Raw genomic sequence first — 22,105 nt, 5'->3', positions numbered from 1 at the left:
CCCAAGACAAAAGGAAGGTCTTGTGGAAAAAGTGGTGACTGAGATGCAGAAATCACCATTTCCCGATTGTTTTTGTCTGAGACCAGTTGGGTTGGTTTTAGCTCAGACTGTGACACCCAAATGTACATAGCCACATGTAGGTATCTACATGAAAGTCCAAGTGTCTTAAGTTCCCAGATGCAGGCACCCACATTTAGTTGCCTACAGGGCTTTCTAAGCTCTTGACCTGAGCCCCCTGACTACTGACTAGGTCTCCATCAGTCATCATTGGAGCTTTGACACCCAAGTGTGTGAGCAAATAAATTTAGGGTTCCTAATCTGCAAATTGAATCCTATACCACTTATAATGCTGTGAAAGTCACTCAGAGCTAAACACCAACTGTCTGTTTTAAGTACCTTGCAGGTATGACATGATGTCTCCTTATTAACTACTTAATGTGACAGAGTTTAATTCTGGAGAAAAATATATGAGTTGCTTATGGCTCTTTTGAACTGTGACAGAATAATTCTAGCAACACCTAGGCAAGTGATTTGAAAACCATCCTTTCAAATTAATAAACCTAAGTTTTTCCATGTATAAAGTGGGAAATCTATGCTCTATGTCTCGCTGTGTGGCTTAGTTCATTGTTGGTGAGGAGCTCAGTACACTAATAGAGGCCATAAAAACGAGAGAGGTAAGGTGCATGTGAATGTAAAGATACACAGGAGAAGCAACAACAGTAAAAGTTAGATCCTGCCCTTGCATTTTTGATTGCCAGAGCAACATTTGCACTTCTTTGCAATACACCTGTCCATGTTGCCTAAATTCACATTTAAATCCTGGCCTTTCTACATAGCAAAGAGCAGTAAGAAATAAACAAAGGATGAGCAACCTCTCTTATTAGTCATGGACTTCCTTGACGATAATGGTGTTACAGTAGGAATGCTGTTCCTAATATAAAAAGATAATTAACTACACCTTGCTTTGCCTCCTTTTATACCGAAACTCTATAGATACAACTGCACTGCTTAATGAAACAGATCTAGGAACAGTTTTCTTGAATCTTCTCATTGTATCCTGAGTGTGTTCATATTATGCAGCATTTAGCTTTAGATCCCTTCTAGGTCTCCTATTGTTGCTGTAAAATAGAATTTTGTTTCCTGTTTATGGGTTGTTGCAGGTTTTGTTGCTGTTGCCGTTGAAGAGGGGTGATTCAAGATCTGAAATAATGTCAACTGTTTGTGTCCTCTGTAAAAGGATGCATCCTTTGGGATGAAAATAAGGGGCATGCTGCCTGTACTGGTGTGGCCTGATGGCATGGTGGGATGTTCGAGGGGACAGAGCCTCCTGGGATGGTTTTGGTGGACCAAAGAGCAGCCAGACCTGCAGTGTACTGCCTTTGAAAATGGTAGCGTGCTCTTCTGTGAGCTATGTTTGGGCGTTGCTCGGAAGAATACTGATTGGTGTGGGTCAGACCCGTGTTAGGAAATATGGTAATTAAAAACAGTATGGATTAGTACAGGTCAGTGCTAAATCCTGTGCCCTCTGGACCTGGTTAGGCAGCTGTAAACAGTAGTGCTGCATTCTTGAGTGCTAAGAGATCTGTTTTTGCAAAACTAGACCCAAATGAGTTGACCTAAGAGGAAACACGTTATTCTGTGGAAAGCATGAGATAATAGTTTGCAATCTCAGACAAAACAAAAATTCTTGTGTCTAAGTGCAGTTCAGTGACATTGGTACTTGGCTGAAAGCATTTTATTTGCAAATTCAGTGCCATTGAGACCCCTCTCCTGACCAGGAGAGATGAAAATAATAGTGAGTAACTAGCAGAAAGAAATCTGAGCATAAATCCAGCATTAGGAAAAAAAGAAGAAAAAAAAAAAAAAAAGGGAAGTTTGTTTGGATTTTAAGATATATCAGAGACAATGATATTAAACTCTATAACACAACAAAAGTACTGTTATGTTCAGTAGGATTTCAGTACTACCTACAGCACTGTACAAATTTGCTCTCAATTCTCTTATTTATGCTAACCTATTGAGCATCTGATTTCTTTGTACCTTGAATCCGTAGTAATGTGGTGATTCATTTATATTCACTTTTCTTAACTGTGTCCATGCAAATTTCATTGTATAAATCCTTTAACTTGTTTATAGAGAAAGAGATATATGTATATATATTTTTAAATAGTATCAAAGAGTGTGAGAATGGTGCCAAAGTGGTTTTAAACTAGAAAAGTCATGAGTGTGATATGTGTGTCTTCTGTTTTCATTCATCTTTCACACACTGAAAAGGAAATTAATTAATGGAAAGTATGTGATATGACAGCAGTTGTTGCTATAATAATATCATGCAGACAAAGAATGTTGCTGAGGAAATTATTCCATACTATTTTTGAAAGAACTGTCATTGCAATACATTTTTTTTCCAAAGCAAAGACCAATGATACAGTATTCCTCTTCTGAAAAAAAAAAAAAAAAAAAAACCTTTTTTACAACCATTTGAAACTTTTTCTCAGTTCTGAATTCATTTTGGTTTGAATTCCACAGGAAGAGGAAATCCATCCTACCTCTGAAAATCTAACTTTCTATTTAAGTTCTGGCTTCACAGCCAAGTTGAAGTGCTTAGTTCTTTTAGTAGTTGTTTATATCAGTTTTTAACTTGTCATTTATGTAGTAGACAAACCTCAAGGGCAGTTGGACAACTGTTGCCTATCAGTGGATGAAAAATTACCCTGGTAAAGGAAGATAATCTAACACTGATTCCCGCTTACATTATTTGGATATTTAAAGTAGTTTAATAAGTAGCTTGAACCTCATTCTGGTTCTCATTAGAGATGCCCATTTATGGGCTGGCAGGATCTGACCAATACTGAAATCACACAAATGAAATTAAATCACTGTTGAAATAGGACTGAAATCCTTAATCAATTGCATTGCGTTGTGCTGTGCTGACTGCCTTTCTGTAACATCATTTATTTATACATAAATGTTATTGAGACTGAGCTCCTTTTAACAGAACACTTTAAAGCCTGAGGTAAAAGCCCCTTAATAATTTTTTATTTATTTGCATCTCTTACTATCTCTCTCTCTCTTCATATATGTCTATATGTGTGGATATATATATGCATAACTTTGTCTTTTTGTGTAGCTATACGACCTATTGTTTTTTGTTTATCCAAAACACTTTTCTTATTAAAGGGAATATTTGTATTAAAGGGAATATTTGCGTATTCTTTTTTTTTTTTTTTTTAAATAATGTAGGAAATCTCCAACACCTACTTGGAATAAAGAAGAGCAGACGAAAGATGTCCTAGAATTAGGTAAGATACATCAAGCTTCACTTCGGCTTTCACCATCGTATTCTTCAGAGTAGCTGTAACCAAATATATATGAATTACTTCTTTTGTAACTCTAGGTTGGTTCAGAGTAATTACATTTACTATTAACTTCTTGGGTAAGACTGTGTAAAGAAGTTATTAGGAATAACTCAAACAAAAGATGGCTTATGTATTTTTATCTGTCTTTTCTGTCTAAATCCATACTTTTTTTTTCTTCTAAAAATAGATGACAGGAAGTGTTAATTGTCATTTTGATAATCCCCTGACACAGAGCTTACTTGGGGAAAACAGATATGAAATTTTTCATCCAACATATTATTATTTTTATTATTTTTTTTTCTTTTACTTTCAGTTGATGTTGAGGATGAAGCAACAACTGAAGTCTGTAAGAACCTGAATCTTTCAACACTGCATATGCTTCAAGAAGTATCAGTATCAAAGGCAATTGATATCTCTCTTGCAAAAGTAAGACTAACTGATGGTATATACAAACAGATGTGTGAAAACATTACTTCTGCTAAATTAGTCAAAGCTGCAATGGGATAATCTGTGTTATGTGCTTGCGTGTCATTTAATACATGCGCTATTCATTCCTGATCCTTATGTGGTATTTATATATGTGGTATGAATAAGTAATGTAGGGATGCCTGACCAAAATTCAGAAAAATACTAGAAGAGCGTGTGAGAATGTATCAGCCACTTGAACCATGGATAAAGCTTTCACTATAGAAGTGTGTATTATTGTATTAATGCCGCTAGTCACCTAGTCAGTTTTACATGTGCTTGTTTACCTGCCTTTTAAATTGACAGTGGGTCATCACTGTTTCTCCCTAGCTTATCTTCCTTGTTTTGAGCAGAGTTGGAACTATTAAGTACTTTTAATTTTTTCTTTCCCCTTTCAGACAAAAAAAAAAAAAAAAGATAACGAGGATTTCTTCCAACTCCATTTCTATATCAAAGACATGAGTAACTATGCAAACACCAAGCAGCGAGTTCTTACTTACTCAGCCTTACTTTAGAATGAATGCAATTTCTTCAGTTTAGCTATTCCTGAGTAGTAGTGGTCTGCAGTGGTTCAGGGCCAAGGTCTGAATTTGGCATAGGCTGATAAGCTAACAGACACAGAGCAATCAAACCTTTGAATAACATTTGTCTCATACCAACAACTTTGACAAGCCAAATAGTCTGCCATTTCTCCGTACAGTGCCCAGCAGGGTCCGTTCCTCCCTAATGTAAACTGTTAGTAACACTTGCTTTTCTAGCAGTTTACTTTAAGACAGTATTCTGTAATGCTTTCATGGGAAACTGCCCAGACAATCTGCATAAACAGTTTCCTAATGCTGAGCAACACATAGCATTATGAGTTGAAGTAATATTGCAGGAAAAGGAAAAAATTACTCTGTTTTGTTTGAGAGTTGCTATTTACAGTTAAGTATAAAACAGAAAAGGGTGGCTATAGTGAGTTAGTCATTACCCTGCCACACTCCTCCTTTCTTTTCTACAAATTACTGCAGGAAAACATAAGCGTGTTTTGGATTTATTTTTAAAATGAGAACTTTTTCTTTCTTTTCTTTTTAAATAGGAATTAAAAAATCTTTTGTTTGGCTCCAGTCTTTGTTGCTTCAGTGAAGAATGGAAAATACAGAGCTTTACATTTAACAACATACCTCAGTTGAAATATGGCATTGTGCAAAAAAAGGTACTGTAAATGGCTTCCTTCAAAAAAAAAAAAGTTATCTTTGCTTTTTACACCAAGTTTACAGAGGCTGTGTGTTTCAGCAGTGAAAAAATATGTCTTTTAGAGTCTTCTCTTTCTTTACTATTGCTGCTTACCACTGGATGATGTCACCTTGTCAGGTCATGTTAGGAGACTTGAGAAGGATAGAATATTTCTGAGGGAAATGTAAAGTAGCTACAGAAAGTGGTACTAAGGGGTGGGGTGTGTCGGGGGGCTTATTTGTACAGAGGAAGACAAGCCACTTCAGCTGAGAGCTAGTGAAGGTACAAGAATAAAAGGGGATAAATCAAGATAAAGTCAGGGTGGAGTTTAAGGGAAAAAGGAATGGTGGGGGGAAAGTTTAACGTGTTTTAAGAGTGATCTTACCCTGTGCAGGCAGCTGATCAGCCTGGATTCTCATCTAAGAATGGTCTTACCATAGGGTCAGACCAAGGACCTCATGCAAGGGATGTGATGTGTAGCTGCCTCCATGTGCAGATCCCATAGAAAAATACATCCTCCTCAGCTACCGCTTAATGCTTATGCCTCTCCCTGGCCCATGACTATTCACGTGCTCCTGTGATACTCATGCACAGGTTCTCTTAAGAGCAAGGATCTGAGATCTTCAGTAAAAAGGAGACATGGGAAGGAGTAGACTCCTCATTACAAAACATTCATCAGGCTTCTGATGCAGAAAATCTTTATATGGCCTGAGAGGAACAGACCACAATGTACTACTGCTATACGGAATTAAGTGAAAGAGAGGATCTGGGGCAAGGACAAGAGCTAATGAACATAATTTAGATATTTAATGAACTTACCTTGTCTAGTGAAACATTTCATTAGGCTGATGGTCTTAGAAGATAGCTGTTTATGTTTAAATAAAGCCTAGAGAAAAAAAAAAAAAAAAAAAGATATTAAATGTTAATTTAAACTCCAAAAGGAACCATGACAGTAATACTGCTATGGTAAATAGTAAATGGTAAAAAGAGTGTTCTACATAAGTGTATTTATTTCAGATAGTGAATATATTTCTTCTCACTTCCAAAATTCATTGCAGCTGAAAGATTTTTTTATTCTATCCTTACATTAAGTTTTTGTGGTTCTATAAGAACATACATAGAATGTTTCCTTTATTATTATTATTATTATTATTATTATTATTATTGACTGGGAGGCTTTTTGGTGGGCTGAAGTAAACCTTGCTTTTTCCTTAATATATTCATATTTCTAAAAATTCACTCATTAGATATGTAGATAATTATTGAGAAATAGTATGCGTATAATATAAATGAGAAAATAGTATCAATTAATTTCACCCTTTGGAAAACAATCAGATTTTATATATATATATGTATATATATATATATATCTAAAAGTGAAGGTAGTTTTTGGCTCAATAGGAATCAGGAGATCTTTTGTTTGCTTGCATGATCACAGAACAGACTTAAAAACACAACACTTTCCTTTGATATTATAGATTTCAGTGTGGTATATTCTGGTTATTTTCAGGAAAAATAGACGGGAAACACAATACCAGTTAGTAATACTGATTTTAAGTGGCTTGTAAAAAAACAAGAGCAACAGAGAGCATTGCAAAGTCATGGATAGGAAGAGGGTTGAAAGCATGGATTAAGCCTGAATGGAAACACATGGCTTGCAAAATAGTTTTCTCTAGCATCAAACAGTGCAAAGTGTTTTGTTCATGAAGTGTCCTACTATTCCCCTCAGGGTGGCCCATGTGGAGTGCTGGCAGCAGTTCAAGCATGTGTCCTACAGCAGCTTATCTTTGGAGACAGTAACAGGAATAAAGATGCTCGGTAAGTCAGCAATTGTCAACAGTATGATTTTTTGTACAGAAGCAAGAAAAGTTTTTCTGTGATGCAACCACCAAGGAACCTTTTGGAACTTATTGAGCTTCTCTTTGTCTCTGAGAGAGAATGAAAGTAGCTTGTGAATTTTGCATTTACTTCTCTTTCAACTGTAGAAATATAAAGGTTTGTGTTTTATTTTTGAAATTACCAACAGCTTGAATTGTGGACAATTAAATTTTTTTTTAATTTGAGATTCCATAGAGATGTGATTTCAATGAAAATGTAACCAAGGTTTGAAAGACCATGAAATTCATGCAATTTTTGACACCGAGAATCTCAATGAGGATGAAATTTAAAAGTTAGATTTTTGTTGTTGTTTTTCCTTACAGCTGTGTTTTGTCTTTCACAGTAAAACACTTAACAGAATTTAAATTCTGTACGTGTTTTCTATTTACTTTGTAGAAGTAATTTTAGGTAATGTTAGAATCAAAAAAAAAAAAAAAAAAAGGCTTGTACTGCTATTCTGACAATATTCCTACATTTGCCACTTTGCTACAGAAACAGAACTAGTTCAATGGAAAGTTGGAGAAGAGTAAAAAAACACCCTTTTTGTTTTTTTTATTTTTTTTTTTATTTTTGTTTTCCCAGTAAATAATTAAGTCCATTAAGAAACAATAAAAAATCACAACCCTTTCGTGTGCTTTACAGGTACACTTTGTTCATTATGAATAACAGTATTTTAAAGGTTTACACAGCCACTTATTCTTTGTGGGTGACACAGTGATCCTGATTTAGTCAGAAGAAAAACTTTTGTGATGAGATTTCACTTGGACTTCATAAAGCAACATTGGAATGTAAAAGGTTCTTCCTATGTAAAAAAATTGGCCTTAAATGTCCACTTTTTCTGCTTGGAACTATTTTTGGAAAGTGATAGGGTCTCTGTTGACTTTACTTTCAGGTGGCTGGCACTTGATGTAAATTAATTGCTTGGGCTGTTTTTATCAATAATGGAAATCGCTATCTGAACCGTTATTTGTTTTAGCACTCAAGATGGGAGGTGACAAAGATTACCAGGGCCTAAGGCCTGCACAGGTGCACAGGTTGCACCTGCAAATATTAGTTGGGAGACAGTCCTGAAATTAGATGCCTCGATGTAAGGCATTAGAAACATTGAGAATCAGGCTCACAATCTAAATAAAAGATTGAAAGTTTTACAATCACTGCTACTATTGTTGTTGCTAGGTATTAGCAACACTGATTGCTTGTGGACCTCAAGACAACGGTCCAAGTGAATGAGATGCTATGAATTAATCACATGAAAATTAGCTGTTCTTTAAAGTCACTTCAGGATAATTAAAATAGACTGGTAAAGAGATGGGTTCAGTGCTATGATACATATGCAGAGTGTAATAACGTGTTAATTCTATAATATTATGTAGTTTAGTTCCTCTTCCTTTTTCCATTCGATATTTTCATCTGTAATTCATCTACATAGCCTACAGTTCAGAGCAGTCTTTTTAAATTAACTGACAATGCTTACAAAATGTCTTAAAAGTCATGCCAATAGTTTGAGAATTTTCTCAAAAATTCAGTCAATGAATCTCTGCACATTTTTTTATTTTTCTTGGGAATACAGAGATTATTCATGTGAGATATGGAGGAATAAAGTTACTCACAGTGCAGGGAGAAACAGTTCAAATTTTGCAAATATTTTCCAACTGGTAATATATTAGCTCAGAAAGCACCTGCTGGTTGGTGCAAAAATTGTCTAGAAGAACAACAATTATTATAATGACAATAGACTTTTCAAGTCAGAAAATCAATACACGTTTAGATTTGATGACCAAGAATCTCCACAGAAGTCAACAGCCTTTGATTATCTGCTCTTTGGGCCCCTTGAGTCTCAGGTCGCCCTTTAGTAACAACCTTATAGCTGTTAATTTTTACTCTTTCATCATGATGAAGTAATGGTAATTGTCATGGAAACATGTAGCACCCAGATAAGTGGGTTGAGGCTAGATTGCTTAACTTATAAGTGTCCCAGCTCATGCCAGCTACAACCTATCCTGTTTACTTGGCAGTATTTGCCTCTCCATTTTCTCTCCTGCAGTTATGCACATGATTTTAAAGTATTTTGTTTTTACATATTTTGTATATGAAAAATGCTGCTGAAGTATGCCAAAAGTCTCCAAGGAATTTCAGGTGAGCAGCTGAGCAATTTGTCTTGATGCACAGAAATGCTAAAAGGCTTCAGGCTCCTAAAAATGAATAGCAAGATGGACTGTTTTATTCACAAGATAAGCATATTTTTCTTATGATGTGTTTGCCATGGGCAGAAACTCTTAGTCAGGCAGAAGGAAAGGGGAGTCCCAGAGCTTGAAATTAGAGGATTAGTATTCCTATCTACCTCTAACCTAAATTTTCAAAGTATTAGACACTTCACAGTAAGTGTTTGACTTCAGACTTCTTCACAGTTCAAGAAATAATTATCATGTATCCTTCTTATTCTGCTGCCTCTTCGGACAAAGAAATTAATTGCTATGCATCCCATAAATTTCAGTGTCTATGTTAGAACAGAGGCAGAGATAAGAAAAAGCAGTGATTTTTTAAATATTATTATTTATTTTTTACTTAAAAACTGTCAACTATTATTTCCCATATCTCACATCCTTCATAAAGGAAACATTTTCTAAATGAATATTATATTCAAGGCAGACATTGAACTTGAAAGGGTGTTTAATTTTTTTGATGTTTGGTGTTTCTTGTTTGGTCTTTCAGTTATTAGATCTTTTACTCAAACGCTGGGAACAGGTTTTGACATCACGTCCCATGAGTGATAATATCTGAATTTCAAAGACTTCCATTCTTGAAACCAGTAGAGAAAAATGCAGTTCTGCGTTTTACAGGGAGTTGGATCCGTTGTCTACTTCTTCATGCAATATATAAAGGCTCATATATGTTGGGTTTTATTCTATGACGTGCTACTTTTCTGCTAGTTTTCTGAGTTTCGGTTTCAAAGCTGTTTATTTCTCAGTTCACAACTTGGAAGTTAGAATAACAAGAGGTACTAGAAGACTTCACAAAATGCAATTTGTAGGAAATGTGGTGCTGGCATCATTGCTTACATGTCTGGGATCAACAGACAGCTAGGCCTTCAGTAGTTTTGCACATCATTGTGTATTTTCCAAGCCAAGCATGTAAATGAATTAGAATCAGTGGGGCTCCACAGACCAATACTGGGTCAGTTATGATAATGTTTTAGGTCACAATTTTGGAACCTTACTTACCATATTTTTTAAAAAATATTATTATTATTATAAATTATTAAATTTAAAAATTAATTAAATTATTATTTTTATATTTAAAAAATGCAAACAAAGTTTACTGCAAATGGTATTTTAGTTAAAGTTTACTACTAGGTAGGAACATTATGGTGTAGATTTGAAGATAAGAGTTAAGAAATCAAAGCTTAAAAAATTGAAGACCCTTATAAATTAGAAATTATGTATGAATGTATAAAGCAATCCTAATACAGAATATTAAAACATTTTTATAATGGTGCACTAATTTATCTTGTCCATTTTTTTGCATGTCCAGTATTGTTCCCTAAAGTACATGTAACTGTATTTTTGTCTAACCAGCTATAAAAACATATTCTGAAAGCAGTTACTATTTCTTTTAGTAGATTAGTTTTCAGTATATGATTATAGATCTGTGTATGAACAGTGCCAGTTGTTGTTCATACCTCATTTAGTCCTCTGTTGACTTCAGTCCATTGTGCTTAATTATAATAATAGCTTTTTAAATTATTATTCATTACTTGTAAATGTGATACCATTTTTAGTATTAGTCTTCTAGAAGTTTAGATTGTGTGTGTCACATTTAAGATTCATCTGTATTACGGGATTATTGTCATAAACCATATAGCTGTAGACTAAGCAAGCTTTCGTTTGCTTGGTTTAAATACCCATAACAGCAGCCTAACGACCACTGTGAGCCACATAAGCTCATCCAGATCCCCCAAATGCAACACATTGCTTTTAACTCTTGACCTAGCTGAATTACATTTCCCTCAAATTCTCATTTTGCATCTGACTGCAGAAGAGACCTACCCACTGTGCCCAGAGTTTGTTTTACTGGAAATGTAAGCAGGAAATTCGAGATACAGCTCTATTTACTGGATGTAATTATCTTCAGTGAGATCCAAGGTACCTGCTTTGATGACTAAAATGAAATTTAAGGTGGTTCATTCCAAGGTATGGTTCCAGAAAGCCCACATTCCAGTGGCCTCTTCAGTTATAACTCCCTGCTTAGAGCTCTTCAGATACAGAACAGCAGCGCCAAGCCCTCCTATTGCCTCTTCAGGCCAGTATTGAGAGGTCTTCATGCTGTGTGCACAGTGAGTGCTCTCCTGGTGTCTCAAAGGTTGGATTCAACTGTACCATTATACCTGGTGTGTCTTTGCAGTAACCATAGTGCTGTTCAGCTGAAAGGATTTTTTGAACTGGCCTTCAGAGTTGTCTAACTCTCTTTCTTGACTGTAGAAGCAATTGAGATACATAAATGATAATTTTCTGGGGCTACTTGCTGGAGCCTTACAACACCTAAATAGTCTCTAAAAAAGGAAAAAAAAAAAAGTGATTTTGTTCTTGTATCAGTTATTAAAAACTGCTATGAATCTGTGCATACTGTAATTTGGGCACTTTGCTGTCTAATGAGTAAACTTCTCAGTACACACTTTGATACTTGTCTGTTTCTTGCATTTCCTGGACCACAGTTGTCTTCAGCCTTCAGAAGTGCACAGGACCAAATGCCTCACCATGGCTCTTGCAGACATACTGTGGCGTGCAGGAGGCAATGAAAAAGCAGTTGTGGCACTGTAAGTAGGAGAAAGAGTTTTAGTTATTGCACAATACTGCTATAATTTCGTTTATTATACATGTACGTAGTTCACAAATGGAACTTCCTTAAGATGTATTTATGCAGTCTAAAATGTCTTAGGGAAAAAAGCAAAATGCCATTTCTGCTGTCCCAGTAACTAGGGCATCATCAAACTCTCTGAAATTGCTGCAAAATGTCCCATGGATTTATTTCATCAAGGCTAGAATTCCTGCAAATTCCCTACCGAGAGTTATTGATCCAGAAGCAACATTTTACTCCTGCAGGTTAATATTGCAGGATATTCTATTATGGCTGGAATTCATTTCCTTTTCCTTCAGTTGCCTAAGTTTCTTAGTTTATGATAAGCAGTTAGGCTGTTTGTAGACAGTACATCTAACTTTTTGCTAGCTTGCTAGCTAGCTTTGAGTGCACTGAACCCTACACTATATTTTTAAATGAGCCAGGTTTTGTGAAAGTTATTTCTTTTATTTGATCAACTAAGATAGCTGAAAAATAACTGACAAGCTTCTGGACCCAGAAGTTCTTCTTCAAACCTAAAATAGAAGCAGCAAATTAAAGACATTTCCAATGATATTTTGAATGTTTTCCATTTATAAAATATTTCCTCTGTGATGATATTGTACATCTGTTCTGTTGCTTCTGTTTTAATGTCATTTCTCTCATATTCTTCTGGAATAAGAACTGTGATTAACATCTTATACCTACATTTATCCTCCTTTTCTACAGAGAAACTTGTAATTCATATCAGTTAGACTGAGAGAACACAGCTAAAGTAAATGTTTCATTGATAAATGTGTTGAATACCTAACATGAACCTATTATGCAAGAGGTTATCTGTTTTTGTTGTTGTTGTTTTTTGTTTGTTTTTAAGTTGTTTAAATAATAATACAAAACCTCTGGTTCATCATTCAGTTCATATAAGATGTTGATATCTCTTTAGTATGATTTTGGCCCTTTTAACATGAGTTTTGGTTTTGTTTGAATATCCTATTTAGGCCATCAGGAAGACAGCAGTTCACTCCCATAGGAAAATACAAGGCAGATGGAATCTTAGAAACTGTAAGGCTCTGTGTAACTTGCAGTAACATTTTCCGTATATCCTTTTTGTAGATTTTCTTATTTTAGTACAATGAAAATTGATTTCCATATATCCCATGTTTCTCTGAAGTGATTTAAAACTTTTAATGTCACATTATTTAGTTGGCATCCAGAATCCAATAGGAAATAACAAAATCCAATAGTCTTTCTGGCTTTGAAGTGTCCCACTGCCTGTGGGTAATTGGACTGTCTGAAGTTCTTTTTGTTCCATCTACCTTTTAGGCTTATAAACTGTACCTTCTTTTGTTGGTATGCAGTAAAAAATGAAAGTGAATCCTTTCAAGTCAACTAGTTCAGCCATGAGCAGCAAAAGGCAGTATTTTATTGTGTTTATGCAGTATTCTTTGCCTTCCTGCGCCCCCCCCCCCCCCCCACTATCTCCACTTGGCAAAATACTTTCCAGTTGTGCCTTTATTTCCATCTGAAGCCCTCAAATGGCTTTGCAAATACTGATGCCATAAGCCAGACTTTAGTGGTTGAAGGAAATATTACTGGCCGCCCAAGTGGAGGAATGAATGTGTCAACAACTTTTCAGAACTAGACATTTTTGGAACATCTGGAAGTGAAAACCTGCATAAATAGAGTGAATGCAACATAAAAACTTGGCTATCATATGCTCTTCCAAGAGAAAAGATTTATTATTTAATATGTTAAAGTAATTTTGAACTGCTGGCCATTTCAGAATGCAACTAGCACTACTGTGCTACCTCTAAGCACTGCTAATCAAAGACCATGTGGACATAGGCACAGTGAAAATGTGATGGAAAGGAAACTCCTGATAGAGCCAGGAATCTAAGTCAGAGTGCTTTATCTTTCCCATTACTGTATCCACAAGACCATCATTGCTGTCAGGATACAAAGACCAAAAAAAAAACCACAATTTGAAAGTAAGGGGCTGGACCTGTGAAGTCCTCTGAACTTCATGTTAGGAAGGAGTATTTTTGAGCCTATTCTCCAAGTATGATAAGAAGTGCTCTGATAAGGTCTGCTATAGACAGCTCACCACATGGGTACAAGATCCTGAGCTACTTGCTGCTTTTGTGTCTTCTGAAGCTCCATTATTCTTAGGTTCTAAGAGTTGTTTTGCATTGCATAAACAATGTTTCAAACTGAAGCAAGCTGGCTGCACAGTGAACTTAAAAGCTGTAAGAAGCAGCATCTATAAATTCAGGATATGTGAATTGCTGAGATGCAATTTTTTTATCAAGTTACAACAGTAAGAGATAGATTTCATTAGATCTTTAAACCATTTTTTGTTAGTTGAAATCCAACCACACAGATTTAAAGTTTTCCCTATGTTAATTTAGTTTCATGTTTTAAAAATGAATTGTTATCGTTTCAGTAGTTTTTTTTCTTATATTTCTTCCCAGCTAATACTGCATAGTGCCACAAGATATGAAGATCTGATTGTGCTTCTTCAGCAGAATATTCACCAGGTACTATGTATTCATCTGCTAGTCTTTCCATATTCATCAGTCTGATATGATGTCTTCTGAATGTAGTTTCAAAAACATGCTTTGCATTTTAACAAATAGAGTGAAAAGGTCAGTTTTAACATAATTGAGAACAGTTCTTTCTGCTTTCAGTTTGATTTGTGTTTCCTTAGGATTGGGCTTAAAAACATGTACAACAATGTAAATACAGTTCTTTTCTTTTTCAGTTTGAAATTGGCCCCTGTGGGTGCATTCTTCTGACTGTGTCTGTCATCTTATCAAGATCTATCAATCTGTGAGTGTCTTTGTATCCATTTTCATAAACTGCAAAGCAAGCAAGCTGTGCAAAGCAAAAAAGCAGCCATGATGTACTTAAGTTGCTGGCTTTTTTAATCTGTCTTGATGTTTACTCCGTTAAATATAGGGATATTGCTACTTAGATTTACACATTTAATCTTGGCTTTTGTTGTTGTTGTGAGTTTATCACCCTTTAAATAGATACTTAGTTGTGGGTCACCAATATGGATGGAGTTAAGAACACAGGAATATAAACACAAGGTAAGTGTGGCTCAGAATATGACAGCTTTCTTCATTTTGTCAAATTCTACTTCTGTAATAATCTCCTAGAATTATCTGCAAGTGAAAATAAATGTTCCTTGACAACTTACAATAACAACTGACATGAAAAGAGCAGCTGCACTTGAAAGCAGCACGGGTTTGATTTGTATAAGCTGAATGGTGCTTTTATTTCTTGCATCTCTACATTGTCTTGAAAATAAATAATGACTTAGTCCAGATTTGATTTGATTTTTTTCATTCAATTGCTCACCCACTGAACTTCCTAAAAGCATTTACAGATATATTATTTTTTTATTTTGTTGTCATTTCCTCCTTTGTTTTGCTTACAATTACACTACAGACTTGGCTTATCTCCCCTTTTGCACTCTAACATAAATGACATGATAATGTTATAGCATATGTCATTCTTGTTTTTTTTCTGAGCTAGTTAGAGCAGAAAGGTCTACATTACTAAAGGTATTTGGGCAAGTGGTAATATACTTGTCACTTAGTAGGATTATCAAAAGCAGCAGTGTTCCTAATTCCTATTGGTTGCATTGCTTTATGTGCTATAAAATGTTAAACATTCTTTAATAATTTAAGCAAAAAGTTTATTTTATACTCTATTTTTAACAGGTATATTATGACAAGGCCAGTCAATTATCTGTGGTTGCACTTCAGGTCATAACTGAAGATAAAAATTCCTTGCAGCATCTATTTGCATTTCTAGATATCTAAATAGTTTTACAAGTCTAGTTCAAAATGCCAGAATTGTTTAGAAAATGTAGTTATTTTCTGAGAAAGAATCATGATTTTTCATAGAACTTCATCTTAAAGTACCATTACTCTTCAAGCTTGGTACACTGTAATACATTGCATAGGTACCTATCTCTTGTTTATAAGAAACAGGATTTTTTCTCTGTCGCTAGATACAGTGGAATGTGTTTGCAAACTTTGCATAAGATTTGTTTTAGAAGTGCAAACTAAATTTCACTTATGTAATTTTCAGTAATAGATTTGAGCGGCTATGTCAAAGTACTTAGGATATTACAAATATCAAGACAAATAACTCACTGCTCATATCATCAAGAAATATGTACCATTTAGTGGGTGTTACAGGCATTATAAGTCATTATTTACATAACTGGCATAGTTCTGGATGAATATTTGAAGACAAATGAGAAGTTTTTTACGTAATGGAATTTTCATCCAGCTTAGCTCTTTCTAGGCCTTTTTTCATCTCTTTCTTTTAAGAGAAAATCAGTTTCTACATAAAATCGAAAATGCCAAGTTTCAGTTGTCCTGGTTGGTGTGCATATTCTATTGAAAAAGCTACATAAATTATTTATTTTTTGTTAAGAAATTGGCATATTTTATTTTCTCAAATCATGTTAAAATGCTTCAGTTTGTGACCACAATCTTGACTGTCGGGAGGTAAAAGTAGGTAAATCTTTCTTTTATAATCATTTGATATTTTTTGTAAGATAGTTGTAGCCTAAGGATGGAATTGTCTTGCACCATGGTTATCATAAAGCACAATTGTGTAAGATGCAGAGGTTTGTCCAACTAAAAGAAAACAAAGCATTTACATTTGATTCAACAAATATAACATTGGCATTTTGACTAATAAGTAATGAAATGTTTCTCTCTGTCATAAATATTCTTCCCAATATTTTCTGTTTCATGAATGTTTACTTGAGCTTTCAATTCAGGACATAATTAGAATAAAATAATAACACATTATTTTGTATGGTGGGGAAGCATTCATTAGTGGTTAAAAGACAGAACACTGAATGTAGACTAAATGGTGAGGTTTATTAAATGAAGGATACAGACTGCCTTAGAGCAGTCAGATCTGCGGGCAGATGCTTTCCACACCTGTACAGAAGGAAGACCTCAGGCTGTTGTGATCCTGCCATATGAATGACGGCTGCAGTAGTTGGTGGTGTTCATAAGGACAAAGACCCGTTTGAACCTTTATTCTCTGACTAACTTCTGGCCATTCAGAAGGATCTCAATACTGCCAGCAACAGAAGAATATCATCTTAAGTTTAGCCTTCTAAAATTAGGCCCGGTCCTCCCAGCTCTCCCTCTGTAATCAGTGAGAAGAGAGAACATTCTCTAAGAAAGTCATCCCATCCAAAGACATCAAGAAACATGAGGGAGAATCGCTGATAGGCAGTGTCTATCTTTTTCCATTGAGTTTGGGGAGGAATGACTAGTTTAGACTCCTATTTCTTAGATTTTTGCTGTTTTGAGGGTAATGTTTTATCTTATCTTTATTCACATTCTATGGAAATAATTCCATCTAGGCTCCCTTTATGCTTTAAAAAAAGAGAAAAAGGTTGTGATTCATTTGACATATCAAATATCAACCTTAGAATGAGATAAATCATCGGAAGTGCCATTATCTCCCCTGTATATACAGAAAATCTAAAAGTACTCAGGAAGAGGCTCTACACTGTATACAACATGTAGTCAAATAATTCTGTCTTATAGTGACTGGTCAATAAAATGGGAAGTGACATGCAGTGTTAATATTGCTAAGAATTATACATGATGAAAAAACAGTCTCAACGATACTAAGCTAGTGAAGGGCTTTAAAAAGGTTCTTATATAAATAATAACCTGGCACTGTTACTAGTAGCTCTCTGAATATATCAGCACAATTTTATATGATAGCCAAAATGAAATAATGTGTTGGGAATTATGTTGATAAGAAAAGAGAATAGAATAAAATCGTGATAATGTTTTTGCATAAATACCTGATCTTCTCCTGTCTGTGTCTTCTATGTAGTCTTGTCTCTCCAGGTCAGTAAAGACACAACAGAACCCAAACACACTAGAAGACAAAAACTAGAAGTTTTCCCTTTAGTATGGAATAGTTTTTGTGTGAGAGCAGATTAAATCTTTCCTCTTCAGCATTCAAGAGAATCAACTTGGATGTGATAAAAATGTGGAAATCCATGACAAGTTTTAATATGGAATGATTATACATTGTTTCACAGTCTAAAAACACAGTTGTCAGGGAAATTAACAAGTCTCAGATTTAAAAATCTTTTAAAAAATAAAATAAAAAAATAAAACCTTGCTACTTTTTCATCTGTAGCATAAGTAACTTTCAGTACTGGGAGACGAGGAGGCCAGAAGTATCAAGAAATTCTCAAAAATTTACTGGGAGGTGCGTGCTTCAGTTCCTTTAAACCCATCTGCCTGAATGTAGCCTCCATGCAGCCCAATTTTTTGTTCTGCCTTCATGTTTGCTACTGTTGCTTCTGACTGGATGCTGGCTTAGGCTGACTTTGGTCTGGCTCCATGATTTTTACGTTGTTACCAAGTTTTTCTTGTAAACAGAAATTCCAGATTGCAGCTAGGTCTATTACCCTAAATCACTGAAACCCTAAGTATTTTTATTTAATGGGCCCACACAGCTAGGAAATGCAGAGTGTTGCACTGCTTTGTAGATTTTGCTAATGAGTTTATCATACTTCATACACTAATGATCATCACTGGAACTGATAACAAATGGCCAAAGAGGAGTGAGAATTCCTGAGGAAGTTGCTCAGAACGTGTTGTTGCTTCTGGTACAGGAAGGAATGCTAGTCACTAACAATTGTAACCTCTACTTTTTTTTTTTTACTTTTTTTTTTTTTTTTCCAACCAATGAAAAATTAAAAAATAGTGGATGTGTTACACTTGCTCAGGGGACTGATCTTCCTGTATGCGCAAACTACGTACTACAATCTTCATGTTGTTAACAGCCACGAGATATTTTCCATGTACCTGGGAGAGATCAAGCTAAAAAGCAGGCTGCGAGCTCCTGTGTGGACCATTACATCACATCTAGCACTTTGTACTTTCACACCTTATTGTGCTTATCCATGCAAAACCCTTGCTATATTGGAATATAGCTGGCTTTGATCTATTCATCAAAAAGCCTTTAAATTTCTGCCTCTTGCCAACCAGACACACTGTTTTCATTGCTATATTTTTCTTAATCTGTGTAATAACTTTATTGAATAAAACCATCATTACTAGAAGCTATTAGAGCTAAGAAAATGCCTGAGGTCAAATTCCTTTGTGGAAAAGCAGTACATTGCCATTTGCAAGCTACCTGCAGACTGTCTGAAAGACAGACTCACTGTGTTACTCACAAATATGCTGACCAGTACAATCAAATCAGCACTGTTTGCAGTCTCTTTGGTTGACTCGTGCACAGATACTTTATCACTTACTGATAGCAGACTGCAAATGTAATGCTGCAGTCAGCGCTGGTCATTTGGCTCTCTCTTCACTTTTTTCTTTTTGTGAGAATTTAGAAAACAATGGCACCATCTTAAAAAAAAAAAAAAAAAAGAGAATGATTTTACAAGTCAAGAGGAGGCTTTGCACTTCATTAAGACTCGCCACTTACTAATAAACTTAGTAAAAGTCCACACTAGTCCACACGTTTTTCTTTAATGTGATCCCACAAATCTAATAACTATCCTGCTGTAGCCATTTCTCTTCCATAAAAGTGTACAGACCTATTTCAAAATGATTTGTGTTGTTCCCCTTTGTTCTTAGCAGATCTTGGTGTTGTGAGCTTTTGTTTGTTTTTGTTTGGTTGGCTTGCTTGGTTTGTTTTGGTTTTTCAAAAGCTAATGCCTTTTTATTAAGTGAGATAATGGTTAGAGGCCTGATCACACCTACAAACTCTGTTCTTAGTTGCTAGTAATTTAGTAATCTTAACCTAGTTTTCTGAAATCTTCCACCATCTAACAGATTTTTTTACTAAGGTGTTTCATACAGTTAAGGGTAGATTCTGTGTTCTTGAGCGTTTAGCCTTCATTCCTGTGGTACCATTTTTCTGAACTTAATCTTTCTTTCTAATCCTTCCTTGTAATAAATGCAACGTATCATGTTGATGGCTGTTCAGTAGACGTAATCCACTGCAAATATATATATATATATATCCTTTCCATAATAAATGAAACCAAGCTGCACTAGACATGTTATAGTAGAGAGAAATTTTGACTTGTTTAGACTTCACATGAAAGGAAAGCCTAATCAGACAGGCTAAAGGACCAGTGGCTACAATCCCTCTCTGACTATGCAGAGCATCTAGATTCAACATTTGCAGAACCAGTATACAGTATACCTTCCTAAATGAGTAAGTTGCTTGTTTGGGAAATATGATTTTTAGGCACTCAGAGGATCTTGGAAGAATTTTGCACTGTAGTCATTATTATGCCGTGTCCTGTGCTCACGTATATCCATTCATCAACTTGGTTTTACTTCTGTAACTATTTGGTTGCAAGACGCATGCCAAGGATCTTCCTGCTTTGGTACAATATAACTATTCTGTCTTCACTCATCCTCTCTCTGTTGGACAGCATTTCACTGTGAGTTGTACTTTTTTTTTTTTACACTATTTACACTATTTATTTATAGTACAGCAATACCTAAGAGCTGTAATTAAGATCAGAAGCCCTTTGTCAGAGAGAAAGATTAGGGTCCAACAGTAAGACTGTCTTTACCTGGTAAGATAACTTTTTATCAAGAAAGGTATAACACCAGATAAGCATCACTGTAGTAATCTTTATCAAGCCGTTTTCTTCTATATCTTTCCCAGCTATACCATTTACTGTGAAATATCCGAGATTCTGACATGTTACTTTACATTTAACCTCTTTCAGTCACATAGGACATTAAAAAGAAAGTGGTATTGTGTTGGCGCATCAATCGTAGGTGGAACAATGGGTCCTCCACCCTCAATCCATTTTCTTTAACTGACACCTTTTCCTGTTGCAGAGCCATTCGCTAATTTAGAGTTCCCCTAAAGTATACCTATTCTCATTTTAAAATCTCCTCATGTTGTTTGGCTGGTGAAAAAAGGCTTTCTGTGAAATTTTCACGTGGCTTGCCCAATGGCAAAAGCAATTACAAGTTCACATAAAAGATCCAGTCACATGAGGCATACTCAGTTCTTGATGGAAATATGCCTTTTTTTATTAGCCAGTTTTCTGGGAAAATGGCTTTTTATAATGAGTTTCCCCCCACTTGAGAATGCCTGAAAGACCATCAGCAAGGGGAAATTACGCGTGTGACCAGTTTTCACTCAGTGTTTACAGCTCTCTAATATAAATACATGTCATCATGTATTTTACCACTTAGTCTTTTGGTGTTTGAAAAAGATAGGGAAGCAGTTATTTTTAAGGGGAAACAGCTGCTAATTATGTTATAGTGAAAAAAACAAGCAACTAGACCTAACAGACTAATTTGGGAGTCTCGGATCTCTCTAAGACCCGTTTGTGACTTTACAACATGGAGGAAGCACAAGATTAGATTTACCAAGGGCAGTGAGAGGACAATAAATAGAGTTTGTGTGGGATCCAGACCTTGGTAGGGAAGAATCGAGTCCTTGTTTGTTTGGGTAAGTGAACTTCTGTACCTGCTGCTTGATAGGTTGCATGCGGTCCTCAGAATCTTTCATGTCTTTGGTGCTCTGTTGTTTGAATTGGACAGAGGCCCTTATAGCTGAGTGATCACTGGACAGGCGTTGCTTTTATTAAGTGGAATCTTAATGAAGCACAGATTGCAGCTTCAGCTGCTAAGAGGCAATAAACAAGGGAGTTTGCTTGTAAGAAGTTAATATTTCTCCTTGAAAGAAAGACAAGAAGTCAGGGGTAGTAACTGAGACAGCCTCAATAACATTCAAAGGAGGGTGAGAGACAGATCTGAAGCTATGATTTGTATTCTCTCAAACTTGGATAAGCCGTGGAATGTATTGATGTATGAACTGTTGAACTGTCACCTTAACAACACTTGAGGAAAAGATGATCCATGCACTAAAGAATAAAGCTAGAGATGATGGTAGAATGGGATTTTGAAGACAAGATAAAAGAGAATAGGGTGTGACTCAACACAAACATATGCATCTGTCAATAAGATCTAGAGATAAGCAAGCTATAGAACCTGTTAGATACAGAATGGGACCCAAGGGGAAACATGAGCACAAAGGCAAGAAGAGGAAGAATTGCATTAGATGTAAAGAAGTTTGCTGAACTGAAGAACAAAGAACAAAAGCTAGTGATAAGGAAATGAAACCAAACAAGCCAAATGGGGAAGAATCAAGAAAACAGAGGATGTCCTGGGTTGTTGCATTCTTTCTGTTTGACATCTCACTAGGTAAGAAGTTGATATATTGGGAAAGAATGAAAAGAAAGAAAGAATGAAAAGAAAGAAAGAGAAAGAAAGAAAGAAAGAAAGAAAGAAAGAAAG

General features: G+C 35.4%; 1 protein-coding gene across 1 annotated transcript in view; it reads left to right on the top strand.

The window, feature by feature from the left end:
* MINDY4 (MINDY lysine 48 deubiquitinase 4) overlaps positions 1–22,105 on the top strand; it is an 83,551-nt gene that overhangs the window by 24,167 nt on the left and 37,279 nt on the right. The window contains exons 6-13 of the mRNA XM_035317609.1: positions 3,244–3,302; positions 3,673–3,785; positions 4,903–5,019; positions 6,769–6,857; positions 11,629–11,730; positions 12,749–12,812; positions 14,222–14,287; positions 14,512–14,579. Coding sequence (XP_035173500.1) covers positions 3,244–3,302; positions 3,673–3,785; positions 4,903–5,019; positions 6,769–6,857; positions 11,629–11,730; positions 12,749–12,812; positions 14,222–14,287; positions 14,512–14,579 — 678 coding nt within the window. The remainder of the gene's footprint in view (positions 1–3,243; positions 3,303–3,672; positions 3,786–4,902; positions 5,020–6,768; positions 6,858–11,628; positions 11,731–12,748; positions 12,813–14,221; positions 14,288–14,511; positions 14,580–22,105) is intronic.

Source organism: Oxyura jamaicensis, chromosome 2, assembly GCF_011077185.1.
Source record: "Oxyura jamaicensis isolate SHBP4307 breed ruddy duck chromosome 2, BPBGC_Ojam_1.0, whole genome shotgun sequence".
NCBI classification, from domain to species: Eukaryota; Metazoa; Chordata; class Aves; order Anseriformes; family Anatidae; genus Oxyura; species Oxyura jamaicensis.
This window is presented reverse-complemented; position numbering and strand designations above follow the sequence as displayed.